Here is a 22,099-nt window from a genome sequence, read left to right as displayed (position 1 = left end):
CCTCCTGTGCAGGACCTCCTGGAATTCTCTGGAATTCTCTGGAATTCCCCGTGTTCTGGGAGGATCTGAGCACCTCCTGTGCAGGACCTCCTGGAATTCTCTGGAATTCTCTGGAATTCCCCGTGTTCTACGGGATCTGAGCCCCTCCTGTGCAGGACCTCCTGGAATTCTCCGGAATTCTCTGGAATTCCCTGTGTTCTAGAGGATCTGAGCCCCTCCTGTGCAGGACCTCCTGGAATTCTCTGGAATTCCAGTTGTTCTAGAGGATCTGAGCCCCTCCTGTGCAGGATCTCCTGGAATTCTCTGGAATTCCAGTTGTTCTAGAGGATCTGAGCCTCTCCTGTGCAGGACCTCCTGGAATTCTCTGGAATTCTCTGGAATTCCCTGTGTTCTAGAGGATCTGAGCCCCTCCTGTGCAGGATCTCCCGGAATTCTCTGGAATTCCACGTGTTCTAGAGGATCTGAGCCCCTCCTGTGCAGGACCTCCTGGAATTCTCTGGAATTCCAGGTGTTCTAGAGGATCTGAGCACCTCCTGTGCAGGACCTCCTGGAATTCTCTGGAATTCCACGTGTTCAAGAAGGATCTGAGCCCCTCCTGTGCAGGACCTCCTGGAGTTCTCTGGAATTCCACATGTTCAAGAAGCATCTGAGCACCTCCTGTGCAGGACCTCCTGGAATTCTCTGGAATTCCACATGTTCAAGAAGCATCTGAGCACCTCCTGTGCAGGACCTCCTGGAATTCTCTGGAATTCCACGTGTTCTGGGAGGATCTGAGCCCCTCCTGTGCAGGACCTCCTGGAATTCTCTGGAATTCTCTGGAATTCCCTGTGTTCTAGAGGATCTGAGCCCCTCCTGTGCAGGATCTCCCGGAATTCTCTGGAATTCCAGTTGTTCTAGAGGATCTGAGCCCCTCCTGTGCAGGACCTCCTGGAATTCTCTGGAATTCCACGTGTTCTAGAGGATCTGAGCCCCTCCTGTGCAGGACCTCCTGGAATTCTCTGGAATTCCCTGTGTTCTAGAGGATCTGAGCACCTCCTGTGCAGGACCTCCTGGAATTCTCTGGAATTCCCCGTGTTCAAGAAGGATCTGAGCCCCTCCTGTGCAGGACCTCCTGGAGTTCTCTGGAATTCCACATGTTCTAGAGGATCTGAGCCCCTCCTGTGCAGGACCTCCTGGAATTCTCTGGAATTCTCTGGAATTCCCCGTGTTCTGGGAGGATCTGAGCACCTCCTGTGCAGGACCTCCTGGAATTCTCTGGAATTCTCTGGAATTCCCTGTGTTCTAGAGGATCTGAGCCCCTCCTGTGCAGGACCTCCTGGAATTCTCTGGAATTCCAGTTGTTCTATAGGATCTGAGCCCCTCCTGTGCAGGATCTCCTGGAATTCTCTGGAATTCCAGTTGTTCTAGAGGATCTGAGCCCCTCCTGTGCAGGACCTCCTGGAATTCTCTGGAATTCTCTGGAATTCCCTGTGTTCTAGAGGATCTGAGCCCCTCCTGTGCAGGATCTCCCGGAATTCTCTGGAATTCCAGTTGTTCTAGAGGATCTGAGCCCCTCCTGTGCAGGACCTCCTGGAATTCTCTGGAATTCCAGTTGTTCTAGAGGATCTGAGCCCCTCCTGTGCAGGACCTCCTGGAATTCTCTGGAATTCTCTGGAATTCCCTGTGTTCTAGAGGATCTGAGCCCCTCCTGTGCAGGATCTCCCGGAATTCTCTGGAATTCCAGGTGTTCTAGAGGATCTGAGCCCCTCCTGTGCAGGACCTCCTGGAATTCTCTGGAATTCCCTGTGTTCTAGAGGATCTGAGCCCCTCCTGTGCAGGACCTCCTGGAATTCTCTGGAATTCTCTGGAATTCCCCGTGTTCTACGGGATCTGAGCCCCTCCTGTGCAGGACCTCCTGGAATTCTCTGGAATTCCAGGTGTTCTAGAGGATCTGAGCCCCTCCTGTGCAGGACCTCCTGGAATTCTCTGGAATTCCCTGTGTTCTAGAGGATCTGAGCCCCTCCTGTGCAGGACCTCCTGGAATTCTCTGGAATTCCCCGTGTTCTAGAGGATCTGAGCCCCTCCTGTGCAGGACCTCCTGGAATTCTCTGGAATTCCCCATGTTCAAGAAGGATCTGAGCCCCTCCTGTGCAGGACCTCCTGGAATTCTCTGGAATTCCACATGTTCTAGAGGATCTGAGCACCTCCTGTGCAGGACCTCCTGGAATTCTCTGGAATTCCACATGTTCAAGAAGCATCTGAGCACCTCCTGTGCAGGACCTCCTGGAATTCTCTGGAATTCCACGTGTTCTGGGAGGATCTGAGCCCCTCCTGTGCAGGACCTCCTGGAATTCTCTGGAATTCCACGTGTTCTGGGAGGATCTGAGCACCTCCTGTGCAGGACCTCCTGGAATTCTCTGGAATTCCACGTGTTCTGGGAGGATCTGAGCCCCTCCTGTGCAGGACCCCACTGCTCAGAGACCCCTCAGCTCCAGCCCTGTGCAGTGACAGCTTTATTTGTGCTGCTGCCTTGAAATCAATGCCTGGAGCAGCCTCAGAGCAGCCAAATCCAGCAGGAAATTCCCAGAATTATCCACAGTCCAGATGAACTCTCTCCCCCTTCAATCAATGAAGTGCCCTTAAGAGCAAATTCCAAGCAGGATGTTGCTGATGGTGTTTGAGGAGTGCAGGCCCGCTCCAGATTTTTTTCCCTGGATTGGATAAATTTGGGATAAATTCAATCCGGCTTTGCTGGGAAGAGTCTTCAAAGCACCAACTCTGCAAACTCTGACCTCTCCTCATCCAGAGGAATTTTAGAGCTCTGCCAGGTCAGGTTCTGGTCTCGGATTCCACAGGGAAATAATTCCCACTGCTTTTACTGCTCCCTGTGAACTGCTTTGGGATCGCAGGGGAAATATTTAAGGGGGGTAAGAAACACGAAAATTCACATTCCAAATGTTTCAGGCTGGTTTATCCTCCAGTCAAGGAAACCTCCCAACTTCAGGATACAACCACGAGCCCAGCCAAGGCTTTTACATGCCCAGAGCAGCTTGTTCTGAATGACATTTTTAGAAGGAAAACCTAAAAAACTCAATTTGGAATCTCCCATATTTCACAGCAACGAACACCTTGGAGTCAGTGGAGCCTTGCTTGTCTTTCCCAAAGATTTGCTGCAGTCTTTCCGAGATTTAGGAAGATGGATTCTCGGCAATTTGGCAGAAAAAAACCAAAATAAGTTACTTTCCTGGCAACTTGCTAAAATCAGGACTTGCATAAAGGAAGGGGAAAAATGCCAAAAGCGAAGCAAGGCCTGGCATGCACAGCAAATGCAGGATCCGAGAGTTTGTCCCTTTGGACTCAATTAGTCCAAATTTCCAAAGAATGACACCCATAAAGATGCTAAACATTAACAAAACTTCTGCTAACTTGCCTCAAAATGAATTTTAATTGCAAGCTGTTTGATACGTTACAAAATTTAATGAGGGTTTTATTCTGCCCACAGAAATTCCAATATATTAATTTCAGGCTGAAAAATCTATAGTTCCTTAAAAGCCGGAGAGAAAAAATAATCAATGACAGAATGTTCTGAACGCCAATCACTGAGATTGTTCTGCTTTGAGTTTCTGGGGGGGCAGATGCTGAGCACAGCCCCTCCTGCTTCAATTTCTGCTTTGAAAAGGGTTTTCTGAGGGAATGTGGCAACGCAGATCATGGAATTGGCAAGGTTGGAAAAGACTTTTAGGATGATCAAGTGCAGCCATCAGACTCAGGAGCTTTTCCTCTCTTAAGCTGGAGATGAGGCTCAAATCAGAGGGTGAAGTAGCCGAGTTTAAAAAGAGCAGCAGATTTTTCCTGAGCTTCCCTCGGCCTGTGCACATCAACCAGAGAGAGCTGCCCAGTCCAGGGCGATTCCCTGGAATCAGGAGCCACTTCCCAAGCACAGCTCACCCCAAGGAATCAGGGGGGCTCCCCAAATCCCGGGGTTGAGCTGGAACAGGGATCCAGGCACTTCTGGCACTGCTCGCAACCAGGAAAAGGCAAAGCCAGGGAGATTTCACTGGGAACGTCCCAGTTTGCACTGGGACAGCAAAACTGGCAGCACCAACAGCAGGTGTGGGCACCCAGCTGGGCACAGAACACAGCTGGGTGCAGAACACAGCACCCACCATGCACAGAACACAGCACCCAGCTGGGCACAGAACACACCTGGGCACAGAACACACCTGGGCACAGGACACAGCACCCAGCTGGGCACAGAACACACCTGGGCACAGAACACACCTGGGCACAGGACACAGCACCCAGCTGGGCACAGAACACACCTGGGCACAGAACACACCTGGGCACAGGACACAGCACCCAGCTGGGCACAGAACATACCTGGGCACAGAACACACCTGGGTGCAGAACACAGCACCCAGCTGGGCACAGGACACAGCTGGGTGCAGAACACAGCACCCAGCTGGGCACAGAACACACCTGGGCACAGAACACACCTGGGCACAGGACACAGCACCCACCTGAGCACAGGACACACCTGGGCACAGAACACACCTGGGTGCAGAACACAGCACCCAGCTGGGCACAGAACACACCTGGGCACAGAACACACCTGGGTGCAGAACACAGCACCCAGCTGGGCACAGAACACACCTGGGCACAGAACACACCTGGGCACAGGACACAGCACCCAGCTGGGCACAGAACACACCTGGGCACAGAACACACCTGGGCACAGGACACAGCACCCAGCTGGGCACAGAACATACCTGGGCACAGAACACACCTGGGCACAGGACACAGCACCCAGCTAGGCACAGAACACACCTGGGCACAGAACACACCTGGGCACAGGACACAGCACCCAGCTGGGCACAGAACATACCTGGGCACAGAACACACCTGGGTGCAGAACACAGCACCCAGCTGGGCACAGAACACACCTGGGCACAGAACACACCTGGGCACAGGACACAGCACCCAGCTGGGCACAGAACACACCTGGGCACAGAACACACCTGGGCACAGGACACAGCACCCAGCTGGGCACAGAACACACCTGGGCACAGAACACACCTGGGTGCAGAACACAGCACCCAGCTGGGCACAGAACACACCTGGGCACAGCACCCACCTGAGCACAGGACACACCTGGGCACAGAACACACTGGGCACAGGCTTTACCTGCTCCAGCACCCACCTGGGCCAGCATCTACCTGGGGACAGCACCCACCTGGATACGAGATCCACCTGGGCACAGCGCCCAGCTGGGCACAGCACCCACCAAGGCACAGCACCCACCTGGATACGGGATCCACCTGGGCACAGCACCCAGCTGGGCACAGCACCCACCAGCCCAGCAGCAGCAGAAGCAAATCCAAAGGAGCAGCAGGGAGCCCTGGGCATCCCCAGGTCCCTCCTGCCCATCCCAGCCTGGGACCCTCCCTGGGGCAGGAGCCCGAGTGCCGGGGCTGAGGGGAGCTCCCTGTTCCATCGCCTGGGTCCTGCCCCACGGCCCCGAATCAGCTCTGCCATCCCAGCCTCCCCCTCAGCCACCACAGAGCAGCTTTGAAACCTCTTTCAAGATGTCCCTCTCGTTTCCCCTTGCCTTTGATTCACTTCCAGGCTCCAGAAATTCCAGGGTGGCTTTGAACAAATATCCTTTGGTTTTTAAACTCACACAAAGCAAAAAAACGGGCAAAAAAACCCGAATCCTCTCTGAACACTGCCCTTCCCACTGGGCTGTTGGGAGCACAGGGCACTGCTCCAGGATCAATGGGAGGAATTTATTCTCTCACATTACACATGGAACAACCTGATTTCCAAATTCCTTCGTGCCAACTTCCAGCCTGAAGCACTTCTGATATTTTTTTCCCCTTTTAAGAACAGCTGACGTATCAAAACCAGGTTTTTCTAAGAGAAAAGCACAAGCTAAGCCCCATTATAATAATTGAAGCTATTAATTACCTTTATGCCTTTCTTTTTTAAGGGAGATCTTTAATGCAGGTAATTCCAGCTAAAAGAGCTAATTTCAGCTGCTCCATCATTTAAAGGATGATTATAAAATTAATTTGGAAAGAGTGGGAGAAAGACAAAAGAATAAAGGAGAGCAGGAAGAGATGGGAATTCCCCCTGTGCTCCAACTGGGAATTATCAAAGGAACAGAACTGCTTTAAAAGCATGGAAAGGGCTGATGGAGTTTTCAGGTTTTATAACAGTTTATTGGATTTCCCAGAGAAGCTGTGGATGTTCCATCCCTGGAAGTGTCCCAGGCCAGGCTGGATGGGGCTTGGAGCACCCTGGGACAGTGGAAGGGTTGGATGGGATGGGAATGGATGGGCTTGGAGCTCCCTTCCAACCCAAACCCTCCTGGTACTCCAGAACTTTACAGATTCAGGTGTCACTGCTCTTTTACAGATGGAGAAATGGACTCGGGAAGGAATATTGGGAAGGAAAACCTGCCTGGGAGGGTGGGGAGGCCCTGGCACAGGGTGCCCAGAGCAGCTGGGGCCGTCCCTGGATCCCTGGCAGTGCCCAAGGCCAGGCTGGATGGGGCTTGGAGCAGCCTGGGACAGTGGAAGGTGTCCCTGCCCTTGGCAGGGGGTGGAACTGGATGAGCTTTAAGGTCCCTTCCAACCCAAACCACTCCACGATTCTGTAGGAATTCCAGCCAGGAAAGCAGGCCTTGGACATGAATTGTCAACAGCATTTTGTTTATTCCTAATCCTCCAATATTTACTGATGCCCCAGGCATTTTCCTGATCCCCACTCCCAAATCCAGCCACAAGAAAGGTCCCTGGGAGGCAAAAATCAACCAATCCCTGCTGAAAAACAGCCAAGAGTGTCAGAGCCAGGCCCAGCAGGAGCTAAAGAGATCCCGACCTGCCAGGACAGAACAGAACTGTGCCAAGGAACAAAACTCAGCAATTCCCTGGATCCAGCCCCAGGAGCTGCCTCCATCTGGGCTTTGGGCAGCCTGATCTGAGCTCAGATCCTCGGCTTAAGTGCCTGTGTTTAACAGCTGATGGGACCAGATTTCAGTCTGGGAGACAAAACCATCCCATGCCAGGAGCCAGCAGCGGTGGCAGCTCCCAGGGCAGGCAGGAAAACACTGGATTTTGAAGCTTGTGGAATTCATGATTATCACAGAAATCCCTCCCATTCCTGCCTGACAGCTCATTCTCAGGTTTTGGACTAATTCCTTAAGGAAACAGCAAGCCCTTGAAAGGCAAATCATCCCCAAGGATGCTCAGCTGGGGTTTCACCCCTCAGATCTGACCCTGCTCGGGTGAGGCTGCATTAAACAATCCCCAAGTGCTGTTGGGCAATTCCCTCTCCCTTCAGGAATCCAGCAGCTCCCCCGTGAACAGCTCACGGATCCAGAACAGAAAACAGACCCTGCACTTCCCTGATCATCCCACTGATCCCTGCCAGGGCACCTTTAGCTTTTAAAGCAGCAGCAGCAAAGCAAACAACAGAACAGGGGTCATTTTCTGCCACATGAACTGCAGGGCAGGGACTCAAGGCCAAGAGGCCCCCAGGCCTGGACTAGAGCTGGAAAACGGAGAAGTTTGGCTAAATAATAAATAGATAGATACGGGTTTGTACTCCAGATGTGTCAAGACACAGAGATCCCAGGTATTTATACAAATACAACAGACTGCAGTGAAAACTCACCAGGGTTAACAAATACCAGCTCTGAAAACACCACAGGAGTAACAAACACCAGCTCTGAAAACACCACAGGAGTAACAAACACCAGCTCTGAAAACACAATTCCAATTCTAAACCTCAGAAGTTTTTCCATGCCACACTTTGCTTCCTCTGCCCTATCAAGATGAACCGCTCCAACACACGTCAGTGTTTCCCTGCTCTTCGAAACGCTGACATTTTCCTCCCCTGAGGCCCAGACACCCCCCCAAAACATCATTTTAACAGCAGAGGGATGAATTCAGCACGCAATGGATCCATCAGGGGTGGTTCCCACCTCCAGGGAGCGAGGGAAAGCGAGCCCAGGGAAGGGGCACACGCTGGGATCCGGGGAGCAGCGAACCCAGCCAGGGAAACCCAGCAGGCAAAGAGCATTTAAACCAGATTTTGTGAGGCAGCCGACATCTGAAAACGAAGCGATTCCATCCTTGGAACAACTTGTAAATAGGAGGAAAAACATCCCAGAGTGGGGCCTGGAGAAAGCCCAGCAGGGAGAGGCCTTTGAAAGCAGCCGAGGTGTCTGCGCTGCTCCCTTTGAAGCTGCTGATAAGGAGCGCTGTAGAACACGACTGTTATCAGCTCTGGCAGACACATCCTGACACCAAAACGCAGCTCCCTGAGCGAGCTGGATCCCAGTGCGAAGGGAGACCTCCCCACACAGGCACAGCCGCAGCGAACGGCGCCGCAGCCTCCCGAAAATGACAGGAATTGGTGTCTGAACGCGGGAAACGCAGCGGGAAGGCAGAGACAGCTCCTGAACACCTCGGAGGGAAGGCACTGATCTTTCCCACCAACATGTGTCCAAATGCTTGCTTTAGCTGGGAGAATCAGTGTTCCACTGTGACAGGTGTTTTAAAGAGCATCCCAGATTTCCAACTTTTTACAACAACCCGAAACATCCCCTGCTCTCACTTCGAGCCTCCTTGCCCTGCCAAATCCGGGTGTTATTCACTGCTTTACAGTCTGTCTTTTGGGTCACATCCCGAAGGAGGTTCCAGTATTTTTCTCAGCTTCCAGCCAGGCGTGTCAGACTCAGCCTCAAAAAACCTCTCTTCAGATTACACCTATTGAGGGTTCCTGCAAAAACCTCGATTTTTTACTCTTCCAATGTCTTTGCAGGACAAGCACAGGAAGAAATTAAGAATTAATGACCTTCAGGGATGTTTTTTCCCTGCCAGCACCTCATCCCCTTGGGATGCAGGAGCACACAGCAGTGGCCTTTCCATGGGGATCTTTGCCCCTGAGGTGACCGAACAACAAAGCAAAGACAAATTGGGATAAAAAGGGCAATTAAACCATTATCAGGGTCATGTTCAGCCTAAAAGCATCTTCTTGCCAGTCTGAATATTCATTAACAGTTTTCCACTGTGCAGCAAACGGAATCATCATATGAATGCCTGGAAAAGTAAAACTGGAGGGAGAGTGGGAATGGGATCTGATCCTGTTTGATTGGAACACGATGGGGAGAGCTCAGGGGTCCCCTGTCCCAGGAGTTTCTCTCTCCCTGCCATGTTCCAGGGCAGGATTTGGGAAGCAGATACTTCCCAGGAGAAAGAATGGCAGGGAAAAGTGGGTTCTGCTGGCTCCAGGATCAGCCACGACTTCGGGAAGGAGCTGAAACCTTCCCCTTCCCCCAGGAACATATAAAAAAACTATGGAACACCTCCACATCCCATCTTACCCTTCCTTCCAGCACTTCCCAGTTATTTCTCCACTGCTGGGAGCTCTGGGACACTGTGGCAGCACCACCCTGCAGGAACTTCTCTGTCCAAAGCATTCCCAATCCCTGAACTTCCCAACAGCACCAAGGATGCTCAGGGATGGCTGGAATTCCCTTGGGAAGCCATCAGCTCTGCCTCCCGGAATCCAGAGCTCCAGCAGGCAGAAACAGCCCCCTGACCTACAAATTCCTGCTCTCCACACAGAAAATCCATATTCAAGAAGGCCTGGAGGGCAGGAATTCCAAAGGCTGGAAATTCCCCACCACAGGACCTCCACTGCTCCCAGAACTGGAAACTGCTCTGGTTCCACCTTCTCCAGAATGTTCTCCGCAGGGAAGACACCTTCCAAGAGAGAAGGGGATTTGGCAGGAAGACTATTCCCTACTAAAGCAAAGTTTTAGGGCTTTGAAGCCTTTGTGGGATTAGTTTCCAATTAAAAGCACATAAACGCTTTGGGAAGAAGAACGACGGAATTAAATAAGGAAGTTGATTTTCCAGACCCCAAAGAAGACGTAACTGACATTTAAATAGGGATTTCAAAAGCCACTTCATCCACGTTTCCCAGTCCTATGGAAAAAGAAAAACATCTGAATATTCCAGATAAAGGATCCAGGAGTTCCTGCAATGGGGAAGCTCAAATCACTGCAGAGGGAAAGGAAACTTTCCCATTTTTCTGGGTTTTAACTGGTGATGAAAGAAGCTCTTTCAAGACACACAAAACCCTTCCCAGCTCCAGCCTCGTGCACGCCCAGGGCAGGATAATTCTTGTCAGCTTGCAAATAAAAGTAATTACAGCCGGGACAAATTCCGCCCGAGAGTGGCAAGTGTGAGATGAGAATCACTGGAAGCAATCTGCTTTTCAGAATCCCTGCGAGGAACAGCAGCTGCTGGGGAGGCACCGCGGGGACAGAGAGGGACCCTCCTTGGCTCCCACCCACGCTGGGGTGCTGGGAAAAGTCTGCAGGATCCTGCAGGGTTATCCCAGGAAGCTGCACAGGGAGCAGCAGCAGGGGCAGCCCCAAAAGCAGATTCCAAACCACACAATCCTGGCTCACAGACCCTCCGGAGCCAGAGCCTTTCCATGGACTTCACAGGCAGCTCCGAGATGAAAACTGGGAGCTGAAAGCTGCGGGGCCGCCACGGCAGGATCAGAAGCTGCTTTGATATGAAGAAAAGAGGTTGGTTCATTAGGAGCCCACACTGAGGAGTTTCTCACCAGGCACCACCACGTGAAGCTGTGACCCCTGAACGCGCAGCTCTGAGAGCACAAGGCACGGGAACAGAGTGGGGCTGGCCAGAGGGACGGGATGAGCGGCATCCAGAGGGGATCCTGGAGCATCCCAGAGCTTTAATGACTATTGGGAGCCACTTCCGAGACTGATTCAGGTGGTGGGGAGGGGAGGGTCAGCTGCACGTGGTGATGAGAAAAGGGAGTTGAGAGGAGCTGCCGAAATGCTGATGATGCCTTCAAAAACCTTCCCCAAACTCAGCTCTCTGCAGGGACAGGGAAAGGACAGAAAGTGGGAATGAGAGAATTTCAGGAATGCTGCTCCAGGAAGGGCTGATGGCCCCAAGGGCTTTCAGGAACAGGAAAACAAGAGAGTAGTTCAGAAATGCCCCTCGTGGCTTCAGAGGGTCTCAGGAACAGGAAAACTAGAGAGAACATCAGGAGAGCTCCTGCAGAAAGGGCTGATGGCCCCAAGGGGTCTCAGGAAATGAGAGAATTTCAGAAATGTCCCTCCAGAAAGGGCTGATGGCTCCAAGAGGTTTCCCAGCTCAGCTCCAGAAAGGAAAATAAAATCAACCAGAGGAACCTGGAATTCCAAGGTCCTCGGTTCTCCCAGGCTCACCTGGTGCATGGGAGATGCCCAACATCTGGAGCACAGTGAGGGGCCCGAGATGCCCTCACATCTGGCACAGCTGTGCTGGAAATGTGCAAAATAATTCCCATGCACGTGCTGGGGCAGGTTCCTTTTCCAGGGAATCGCAGGACAAAGCCAAAAGGAATTCTGCACCAATTAAATGAAAAAATAGAGTAGAGAAGCTTTTGTGCAAGGGAGGAAAATGCAGCGCCAAGGCTGGAGAGGCAAAATGAAGACGAGGCACTGAGGGGGAGGAACTGAACTCAGCCAGGAATAAACTCCGTGGATTCGGCCGTTCCTCACTTGCAGCCCTGCTTCTCCCACCGCATTCCCTGAGCACGGGATTATCAGCAGAGAATCAAGGAGGAGAAACTGGTTCCCAGGGGGGAATGACAAGGGAAGGCTCAAGGAGTGGGAGGCACTTGGGGCAATGTGACAGCTGATGCAACTCTCCCAAAATAAACCCAAAAAGGCTCGCAGCGTTCTGTGATCTGAAGCCCACGACACCAGGATAAAGCAGCAACAGCAGCACAATTCCCAGCGAAAATCCCAGTCCCTCCCACCCACACAAAACACAACAGGGATATAAAAGAGCTAGAAAGCCTCGTTATTAAAGAAACCATCTTCCTCCTAAAAGTAAACCTCCCATCTGAGAACCAGAAACATCTCCTGAAACCCCAGAACAGCCCAGGCAACCTCTGTCAGAGTCAGGCCAGCAAGGGACTGGGGGGTTTTATCCCATGGAACCGATTCATTCAGCAGGAGCTGGGGTTTCCAGAGGGTTCCACTGGCGGAACAAACAGCCCTGGAATTGCCAGCTCTCGTTCTGGGGGAAAAGGTGGTGGCAGCACCTTCCTGTCACTCCCTCCTGGTCCAACCCCACAGTGATGCCTTTTCCTGGTCTTAAATTAAGAGTCAAACACGGTTAGAAGGGGAAAAGGGATTTTACCTTGGGATTTATTTTAAGGATCCTCAGGTGCACACGTCCAGGTCATATGCACCGAAATGCACCCCACAGTGCACCCCCAAAAGATCCAGTATCTCATTATAGTGTTACTAATTAGCAGATCTATCAAAGATTCCCCAAGGAGAGGCTCGAGTGAGCTCCCCCTCCCCAAGGAGCCTTCCCCTGGATGGCTCTATCTGAGTTTACAGAATGTGTTCTGGAGAGGACCTTGGGCTCTGGGGCACACTGATCCCCGGCTATGAAGCTTCTAAAATGTTGAGTCTCTCAGCTTGACAAACAAGTCCAAGAATGTAGGCAAAAAGCACTGAGAATACAGAAGTTGCAGAAAGGTATTAACAGGGGTATAAAAGAAAAGGCAAAAAAATCTTCATGGCATCAACAGCACAACCTAAACTTTGTGTGGCAAACCCTGGGCTGCCTTCTTGAACTTCCACCACGCTGAAATTCCCTGCTCCAGAGGAGCTCTGCTCTGCACAAGTTGCCACCTTTCCCCTGTCCTGCCTGTCCCTGCTGCGCTGGACCCCGGAGTTATCCCCACAGACACCGGGGCTCAGCCAAATCCTGGATATAAACTGGATTATGAATCATTCCCACACCTCCTCTGGCAGCAGCAGCAGCAGCTCGGTGATTTATTCTGTGCCTAAGTTTAGACCCAGATCCCAGATGAGCTCTATGAGATCCAACCAAATGACAGACAGGACAGGACAGACAGATGGGACAGACAGACAGATTTCTGTGGTTTCATTTGTTAAAATGCAGCCAATAAACCCAGCCAGGGCAATGTGGGTCTGTCCCTGCCCAGGCAGAGCAAACTTTTACCATGGAGTTACTCCGAGGAGAGCTCAGAGCTCAGCCAGGGCTGCCCAGCACATCCCGGCCTTCCCTGAGCCTGGAGGGGACACGGGGATGGTGGAGGGGTAACACAGGGGTGGCACAGGGGTGGCACAGGGTGGCACAGGGGTGACAGAAGGGTCCAGGTGTGACAGGCAGCAGAAGGTACAGGGGTGACAGAGGTGTGACAGGGAGTAGAGGTGTGACACAGGAGTGACAGAGGGCACAGGGGTGACAGAGGTACAGGGGTGACAGGTGACAGAGGGTATAGGTGTGACACAGGGTTACAGAGGAGTACAGGGGTGACAGAGGGGTGGCAGGAGATACAGGTGTGACACGGGTACAGGTGTGACACGGGTACAGGTGTGACAGGGTACAGGTGTGACAGGGGTACAGGTGTGACATGGGTACAGGTGTGACAGGGGTACAGGTGTGAAATGGGTACAGGTGTGACATGGGTACAGGTGTGACAGGGGTACAGGTGTGAAATGGGTACAGGTGTGAAATGGGTACAGGTGTGACAGGGTACAGGTGTGACAGGGGTACAGGTGTGAAATGGGTACAGGTGTGACATGGGTACAGGTGTGACAGGGGTACAGGTGTGAAATGGGTACAGGTGTGACAGGGTACAGGTGTGACAGGGGTACAGGTGTGAAATGGGTACAGGTGTGACAGGGGTACAGGTGTGACAGGGTACAGGTGTGACACGGGTACAGGTGTGACAGGGGTACAGGTGTGAAATGGGTACAGGTGTGACAGGGGTACAGGTGTGACAGGGGTACAGGTGTGAAATGGGTACAGGTGTGACACGGGTACAGGTGTGACAGGGGTACAGGTGTGAAATGGGTACAGGTGTGACAGGGGTACAGGTGTGACAGGGGTACAGGTGTGACAGGGTACAGGTGTGACATGGGTACAGGTGTGACAGGGTACAGGTGTGAAATGGGTACAGGTGTGACAGGGTACGGGTGTGACACGGGTACAGGTGTGACAGGGGTACAGGTGTGACAGGGTACAGGTGTGACAGGGGTACAGGTGTGAAATGGGTACAGGTGTGACAGGGTACAGGTGTGACAGGGGTACAGGTGTGACATGGGTACAGGTGTGACAGGGTACAGGTGTGACAGGGTACAGGTGTGACATGGGTACAGGTGTGACAGGGTACAGGTGTGAAATGGGTACAGGTGTGACAGGGTACAGGTGTGACAGGGTACAGGTGTGACAGGGGTACAGGTGTGAAATGGGTACAGGTGTGACAGGGTACAGGTGTGACAGGGTACAGGTGTGACACGGGTACAGGTGTGAAATGGGTACAGGTGTGACAGGGTACAGGTGTGACAGGGGTACAGGTGTGACAGGGTACAGGTGTGACACGGGTACAGGTGTGAAATGGGTACAGGTGTGACAGGGTACAGGTGTGACACGGGTACAGGTGTGACAGGGGTACAGGTGTGACAGGGTACAGGTGTGACACGGGTACAGGTGTGACAGGGGTACAGGTGTGACAGGGTACAGGTGTGACACGGGTACAGGTGTGAAATGGGTACAGGTGTGACACGGGTACAGGTGTGACAGGGTACAGGTGTGACAGGGTACAGGTGTGACAGGAGTGCAGCCACCAGTGCTGAGCTGCAGGAGCCCAGTTCCTGCTGTCCCACGCTGTCCCCTCAGCCACCCCAGAGCCCCTCTGAGCACTCCCACAGGAGCAGCAGGAGCCCAGGCCAGGATTTGGGATGAGGCCCAATCTCCCCAGGCTGGGGAGCCTTGGAAGGGCACACGAGGCTGGGACACCTCTGCCAGCAGGGTCCCCAGGGCCAGCCTGGGGGCTGCACACGTCAGACCCATTTTGGGGTGTTTGGGTGCTCAGCCTGACAGGTTTTGGGGTGTGAGGCTCTGAGCAGGTGCCACAAGCCAGGGACCATCAGCAGCAATTCCCGACAGCCTCAGCACCGGGAACTCCCAGCTCCAGCAGATCCTGACACAAAGCACACCATCAGGCCCTGGAAGGACTCGAGCTGCTCTGCGGGATTTTCCTCTTTTCCCTGGGTTTAGAGGGAGGAATTGCATTAATCCTGCCAGATCTCTCAGGGACAACGCAAAGGGAAGAGAACCCCAAGGGAGACACGAAGAAGTCTGGGGGTGAGGATACCAGAGAATGCCAGAATCCCAGAGTGGTCAGGGCTGGAAGGGACCCCAAAGATCATCTTTTTCCCCCTGGAGCAGGTGCATTCCACACCCTGAGCACAGGGCAGGATGACACCTGGATGGGCCAAAGGAGAACAGGGCAGCTCCTGCCGTGCTTCCCATCTCACCTCCCAGCCTGGAGACCCCAGCTCGCCCTTCCCGCTCCGCCAGGCTCATCCCAGCCTGCTCCCTCCCCCTCCTGCTCCCTGCTCAGCAGGATTTTATTCCTCACCTGTCAAGGCAATCTGGGCCCAAGGTCCCCCGACAGAGCCGTGGGAGCAGCTGAGAGAGCTGTAAATGTGTGATTTTATTAATCTGCCTCAAACAGCTCCTCCGCCCCTGCTGCTCTGCCTGGCACAGCCCTGCAGTGCCCTTTCCCTTGGAATTCTTCCTGCAGGATTCACATCCAACAGGCTGGGGAGCAAAGGAAACCCAGCTCAGGATTCTCCAGGCCGTGGGATCAATGTGAAGGCACTTAAAGCAAGCTGGCTCATAAATAAAACCCCAAAAAAATCCATTTTTAAAGCCGGGAGGGTGAACGGTAACGCAGGTTTTTCTAAGAGCAGGTCAAGTCAACGTTACTTGAAGTGCTGAGTTAATGGGCTCATAAATACCATCATTAGATCCCATTCCATAGCTTGGAAACTCACAGGAATTATCCTCCTGATGAAATTGAATTTTGTTTATTTGTGCCCAGCCCTGGCCGTGACTAAAACCACTCAGAATGCTCGGAAAACGAAATATTCAGCTGCGAGAGACTCCCAGAGAATTGGCTGCAAGTCCCTCTGCCCTACTACCAATAATTAAAACCAGTTTTTTCACAGGCAGAAGGGGAAAAAGGGGTTTGAGCTCCGTTTTCCTGCTGAATCACACCAGCATGGGTGAAGACGAGGTAGGAGCACCAGGTTTTTTTCCCCCTACGGGCAAAAATTATTGAGAACTGACTCATCTGAATTTAATTACCGGGCCAGCTCCGAGAGATGAAATTCCAAACAGGACTTCTTTGCAATCCCACTGGTGGGACTGCAAAGTTCCCTTCAGGAATGCTCAGTGAGGTGCCCTGGAACGGGCTGGGGGGTGTGGCTGGCTCCTGTGGATGTGGAATTCAGGAATGCACCCCAAAAAGCAGGAGCAGCTTCTCCCAGGGGGGAATTCCTGCTGCTGGGGCCCGTGCTGGGCTCACTGAGGGGGCTGCCAGGGGATCCCAACAAGGGCTGAGCTGGGAGGAAGGGGAGAGTCAGGGATGCAGCACACCTGGAGGGGGAGCAGGGATGCGAATCCATCCTTATTCCCTCCAACAATCCCCCAAAGTGACACCCGTAAAACTCGGCGCCCTTAAACCCAGCTTTAACCTCAGTTTTTAAGGATTGTGTGCGCACTACAGGCCCAGCTTGAAGCCAGGCTTTCACTCCCTACAATTGGCATTTTTAAAGTTTTTTCCCTGCTGTATTTATGAGGAGTTTATTAATTTTATTTTACTTTTTTTTCCCCAGCAGGTTCCCTCTGCCAGGCTTTGTTTTATTTTTGATATGACAAGACACAGCTCTGCTCTGGCAACACCTCCAGGCTGAATAATGTTTCTTAACCAGCTCCATCCATCTTCCCAGCCAGCACAGCTCAGTGATCCTCACTGCAGCACAAACCAGCAGTGCCCTAAAATATTAATGAATTCTAATAAAACCAGGCAGGGCTTTTTTTCATCAAACAGCAACATCTAATTTTCCAAGGGGGCCAGGGAATGGTAAACAATTGGTATGTGGTAAATGGCAACTTCCCTCCCATCAATACATCCTAAACGCTCCAGTCCCGTTCCCCCAGAGTTGCCAGCGAGGATAAATCACACCAATAAATGGGATTTGCGATGGGATCCTCACAAATCATCACGATTTAACTCGCTGCTGATCATCCCACGCAACACCTGATTATTGCAAACACTTCATTCTTCCCTTGCAGAGGGAAGTTGGGTTTAAAACCAACACCCAGGACCTTCCACTTGCTGCCAGCCAGGACTTTCAACCATGTGCAGCCGAGGGCAGTTTCACCCTGTCCTTTGCTATCAGGAACACATCAAATTCCCTCTGCAGTTCCTTATTCTCCTCCCTTCAGAGCACTGGGGCAGCTCCTCAATACTGGAAATATTGGCCCTTATCCCAAACAAAAGCAGTATTTCAGAGAGCATTTCCCAGGCAGCCCCTGGGATGAGAGGGGGGTTGGAGTTCCGTCTCCTGTCCCAGGGACGAGTGGATCTGGTGAAACATTTCCAGAAGTTCCTCACCAGCAATGGGTTTAGCAATAACCAGAAAATTCAGCAAAACCAAGGCTTGAGCGTGGCAGGGCTTGAGGAGTTCTCAGAGGTGATTTTGTTTGGGGTTATTTTTAATTCTTTCTTTCTTCTCCCCCCCAGCCACACCACGGACTCTCTCTCACTGCACAGAACAGGATTTAAAGCAGCCAGTGCTCACTGCAGAGCTCACCAAGCAAATCCCAAGTTTCAGAAGGAAGCCACTGGGAATAACTGGGAATTTCCTGTCTTCCAGGCACAAACTGTTCACTCTGACCACCCTGAGAAGTTTGGCTCTGTCCACACAGACCACGAGCACCACCCCAAGCGTCCTACAAGGAATTAATGCCAGCGGGAACCTACCAGAGCGAGGATCCCTCTGTCCCAGCAACTTCCAGAACGTCGTAGCCATCCTCCAGCTGAAAATCCATGAAAACCAGGGCAATGGTGTCTCCAGGCTCAGCCAGGATGGTCCAGGTGCAGTCTGCATTGTTGCCATACTCCAGGGGGAAGTGGGGGCTGGAGATGATCCCGCTCTGGCCCCGCAGGGTCCCTCCGCAGGCGTCGTCAGCTGCAACACAACGCGAGGGGTGAGCCCTGAACTGCCCGGAGATGGAGCCCAAATTCAGAGCCAAACCCCCCTGCTTTGGTCAGGAGGGGTTCACTGCCCACTCCTAAGGATGAAGATGTTGAGGGATGCAAAATCCATCAGGATCAGCCAGGAAGGGGCTCCTGGCTTGATTTTAAACACCCCCAGTACCAGAGCTGCTCCCACCTCTCCTGAGGAGCTCGTTCCCAGCACAGCTCCCTGTCAGACACGATTTCCTCACTTGTTCTTGCCCAAGTTTCCTGTTCCATCACAGAACCCCAGGAGGAGTGAGGCTGGAAAAGCCCTCCAAGATCACCAAGTCCATCCCAGATCCCCACCTTGTCCCCAGCCCAGAGCACTGAGTGCCACGTCCAGGCCTTCCCTGGACACCTCCAGGGATGTGACTCCACCATTCCAATGCCTGACCACCCTTTCCATGAGGAAATTCCTGCTGATGTCCCCTCTTCCTGATTAGAATCCTCTGAGGTTTTTCCCGGAACTTTCCTCCCATCCATGCCCAGCAAGGGGGAGGAAAATCCCAGGAAATCAGTGGCTGAGAGGGGGTTCAGACATGTGAACACTCTCCCATCACAGCAAGGAAAGGTTGATTCCCAGCTCACACAGATCCCAGCACCTTCCTGAGCCACAGAAACATTCCCAAGGATTGGAACAACGGGACTCGGGAGTAAAAACACCACATTTAACAGAAACCTGATGGAAAAGGGAGTGAAGCATCCCACACTCCCGCCTCACATGTCTGTGCTGGCTGAGATTTCCTAAGGAAATGATTGTGGCTGCCAAAATCAGAGTGCTGGAAACTTAACCCCTCGTTCAGCAACCCAGCAGCCACAGTTCCTGGGCTGCATCTCCTGCTTCCCACAGGTGCTTCCCTGGATTTCCTGAGCAGGAGCTGCTGGCAGAGCAATAAAAGGAGGATCTAAAAGGAATGGCAGGGAGGTGGAGGAAAGCAGGAATGAATTCCTGCTCGGGGGGCAGCTCCCAGCTTTTATTGGGAACGTGGCTGAGCAAGGCCTGGGAACTTCACCAGGAGCGCTGGAGCAGCATTCCAGATGCTCCAGTCGAGGAGCTCGGGGCTTTACATGACAAACTCTTCCTTCCACCACAAACCATCCTTTCAAACAGCCCTTCCTGAGACTCCCCCCAGCTGGGAACATGTGCTGGGCACAGCAGGGCACGGATGGCAAGGGCAGGACCCCTCCACGGGGCTGCTCCGGAGCATCCTCAGCCCCCAGCCCTTGGCAGAGTCAGTGCCCTGTGCCAGCAGCAGCTCCAGAGCAGAGCTGCACCTCGCACCTCTGACTAATGAAACCTGGAACACAAAGCCTGAGCCAGGTGTGTGCCAGCCTCCCTCCCCCACGGCCATCTGGAGGGACACGCTCCCGGGAGGGATGGAAACGCCACCGGGCACCGCTGGCACCGAGCTGGCACCTCCCAGCACGGATCAGGCCCTTTGCCAGCGCTTCCCCCAGCCCTGGAAGTGCCCAAGGCCAGGCTGGACGGGGTTTGGAGCAGCCTGGGGTAGTGGGAGGTGTCCCTGCCCATGGGATGAGGTATCTTTAAGGTCACTTCCAATGCGCACCGTGCTGGCATTCTGTGCCCAGCCAGGGCTGGCGCACACTGGGAATCACAGAGCTCACAGCAAGAGCAAAAAATACCATTAAAAAGCAGCCATGGAAATTCCTGGGCCATTCCAGCCACCCAAATGAGGGCTGGAAAAGGCCACCAACATCCCGGCTCAGTGCTCTGCTCCCTGTCACAGTCACTTGTTTCCCAGGGAAGCTGTGGCTGCCCCATCCCTGCAAGTGTCCCAGGCCAGGCTGGAGGATCCTTGGAGCAACCTGGGATAGTGGAAGATGTCCCTGCCCATGGGATGAGATGATCCTTAAGCTCCCTCCCAACCCAGACCATTCCATGATCCTATCTGCTGCACTAAAGTGAATTAAAGTTACTCCCAGACACTGAGGATTTGTGTTCAAATCCCAAATAAATTCAGGCTGGAAGATCTCTCACTTAGGCCCCAAAATTTCCTTCAAATTTGGATGTATCTTGCACGAGACAACCAATGGGACCTCCAAAGGTCCATGGAAAACTCCAAACCACCCCCTGAGACTGGAAGGAACAGGAGGGGGTGGAGAACAGGCTGAAGAATTTTGATTCAGTGCTACATTAGAATTCTTAAACAAGGGACTCCTCTGCTTTTATGCACACTCACAGGAGCTGAGGAGCCAGCCAAGGGCACCGTGGTTTGGCTTTTTTATTACCATTATATTCATTATTAAGAGGGCAGTTCTTAGTTTCAATTCCTTGACAATTCTTTCACTGCACAAGGTACTTCGTGGGGAACACATTCCCTTCCCATCCCCCTCTAAACACACACTCCCTCTGCTTGGAGAGGCTGTTATTGCTCAAACACATCCCACAATCTTCCAAAACCTTCCTGAGCAGCCCTCCAATTATTCTGGGCACGGCCCAGCCTCTGCAGCTGCTGGAGTTGTGGTAAGGCAGAGCACTTTTAATGAGATGCTGCAGATCTGATATGCCCAAAATGGAGCTCCACAAACGTTCCCAACTTTTCCTCTGGCTTTGCTGAGTTTTGACTCCGCCGCCCACCAGAACCATAAACCCACCAGTTCTGCTTCAAGTCACAAAAAAATCCAGGAAAAGACTTCTCCCTGCGTGTTTTCCCAACAGATTGGGATGTTTTGGCATCGTTTTCCAGTGCTCCAAAGGCTTTGCGTGGTTGGAGGCTCACTGGCACAGGCGAGGGCTGCTCACAGGAGGCAGCACCCCGAGCCTGCTGGGAATTCTGCCCCCAGCATTCCAACTGCCAGGACAAAAATACAGCTCAGCTTGTGGGGCTCAGCCTCAGCCCCGTTTAGGCTCAGAACTTGGCCTCACTTCACTCCTGAGAGCAGAAGAATTGGGCAGGAAGCGTGTAAAACACACGGGATGCAACGAGGAGAGCGCTCCAGGGATTTCTGACATAGGATGGGATTTTTCTAGGGATGGGATAAACCTCAGCTTAGTCCAGGCTTCACAGCTAGTCAGGACTTCCAGTTCCAGAGGCAAACTCCCAAATTCCACAGCCAACCCCCTGTCCCAGGTGCTGTTCTGCTCCACACCGGCGCAGGTGGCATCCCGGGGGAGATCCCAGCACTCCCAGCCCCCCTGCCAGGCCAGCAGGGACCAAACCCAGCACAAGGAGCCTGAACTGATGGATCCTGGCTGAAAGGATCCATCCTGATCCAGCTGTGCTTCCCAGACTGCTGGTGAGGTGCAACTCTGCACACACATCCCACTGAGCCACTCCTGATCCTGCTGGAATTCTCTGCTCCTTTCCCTTCCCGCTGGGTTTGCGCTCGTCCTTTACAAGAAAACTTTGTCATTGCCAGGTTTGTGATTCCAGAGAATTACCCTGAGTGGGGAATGCAGACAATTCCTGTGCAGGAGGAATGATGAAGGCGAGCCCAGCATTCCAATATCCTCCTGTCCCAGCAAACCCTCCCAAACACCCTTGGATTCCTCCTCTTTCCCACCATGAATTTCTCGTCGATTCTTTCAATGCATCAAGAGCAGAGCAGAGGCAAAGCTGCCAATCCAGGGACAAGAATGTCACAGAGCAGGGGAAAGGCAGGCAGGAAAAAGCACAAGGAAACCCTGGATCAGGGGTGGAATCCTCCAACTCCTCTCTGTTATCCTGGAGAGGAGGGGAGAGGGAAGGGAAGATCTCCAGCCAAACACTGTCCTTTAAAGAGACACGGGACAGGTCTGCTCCCAAGAAAGCTCCCCAGGTTTTAACCTGCTCAGCCTGAGAGAACTTTTCTTCCCAATTTATCAGGATCCCATCTCCAACTTCCATTAGAAAATGAAGTAACACCTACAAAGACATTTAAAAACTTCCCAGTGACCATGGCCAACAAGCCAATTTTAACAGGATTCACCGCAATCCACACA

General features: G+C 52.7%; 1 protein-coding gene across 5 annotated transcripts in view; it reads right to left on the bottom strand.

The window, feature by feature from the left end:
• Positions 1-22,099, bottom strand: part of CSMD2 (CUB and Sushi multiple domains 2) — a 350,153-nt gene that overhangs the window by 214,741 nt on the left and 113,313 nt on the right. For all 5 annotated transcript variants that reach the window (XM_032132060.1, XM_032132059.1, XM_032132058.1 and 2 more), the window contains one exon: positions 17,899-18,106. In XM_032132060.1, coding sequence (XP_031987951.1) covers positions 17,899-18,106 — 208 coding nt within the window. The remainder of the gene's footprint in view (positions 1-17,898; positions 18,107-22,099) is intronic.

This window comes from Corvus moneduloides, chromosome 23 (assembly GCF_009650955.1).
Source record: "Corvus moneduloides isolate bCorMon1 chromosome 23, bCorMon1.pri, whole genome shotgun sequence".
Classification (NCBI taxonomy): domain Eukaryota; kingdom Metazoa; phylum Chordata; class Aves; order Passeriformes; family Corvidae; genus Corvus; species Corvus moneduloides.
This window is presented reverse-complemented; position numbering and strand designations above follow the sequence as displayed.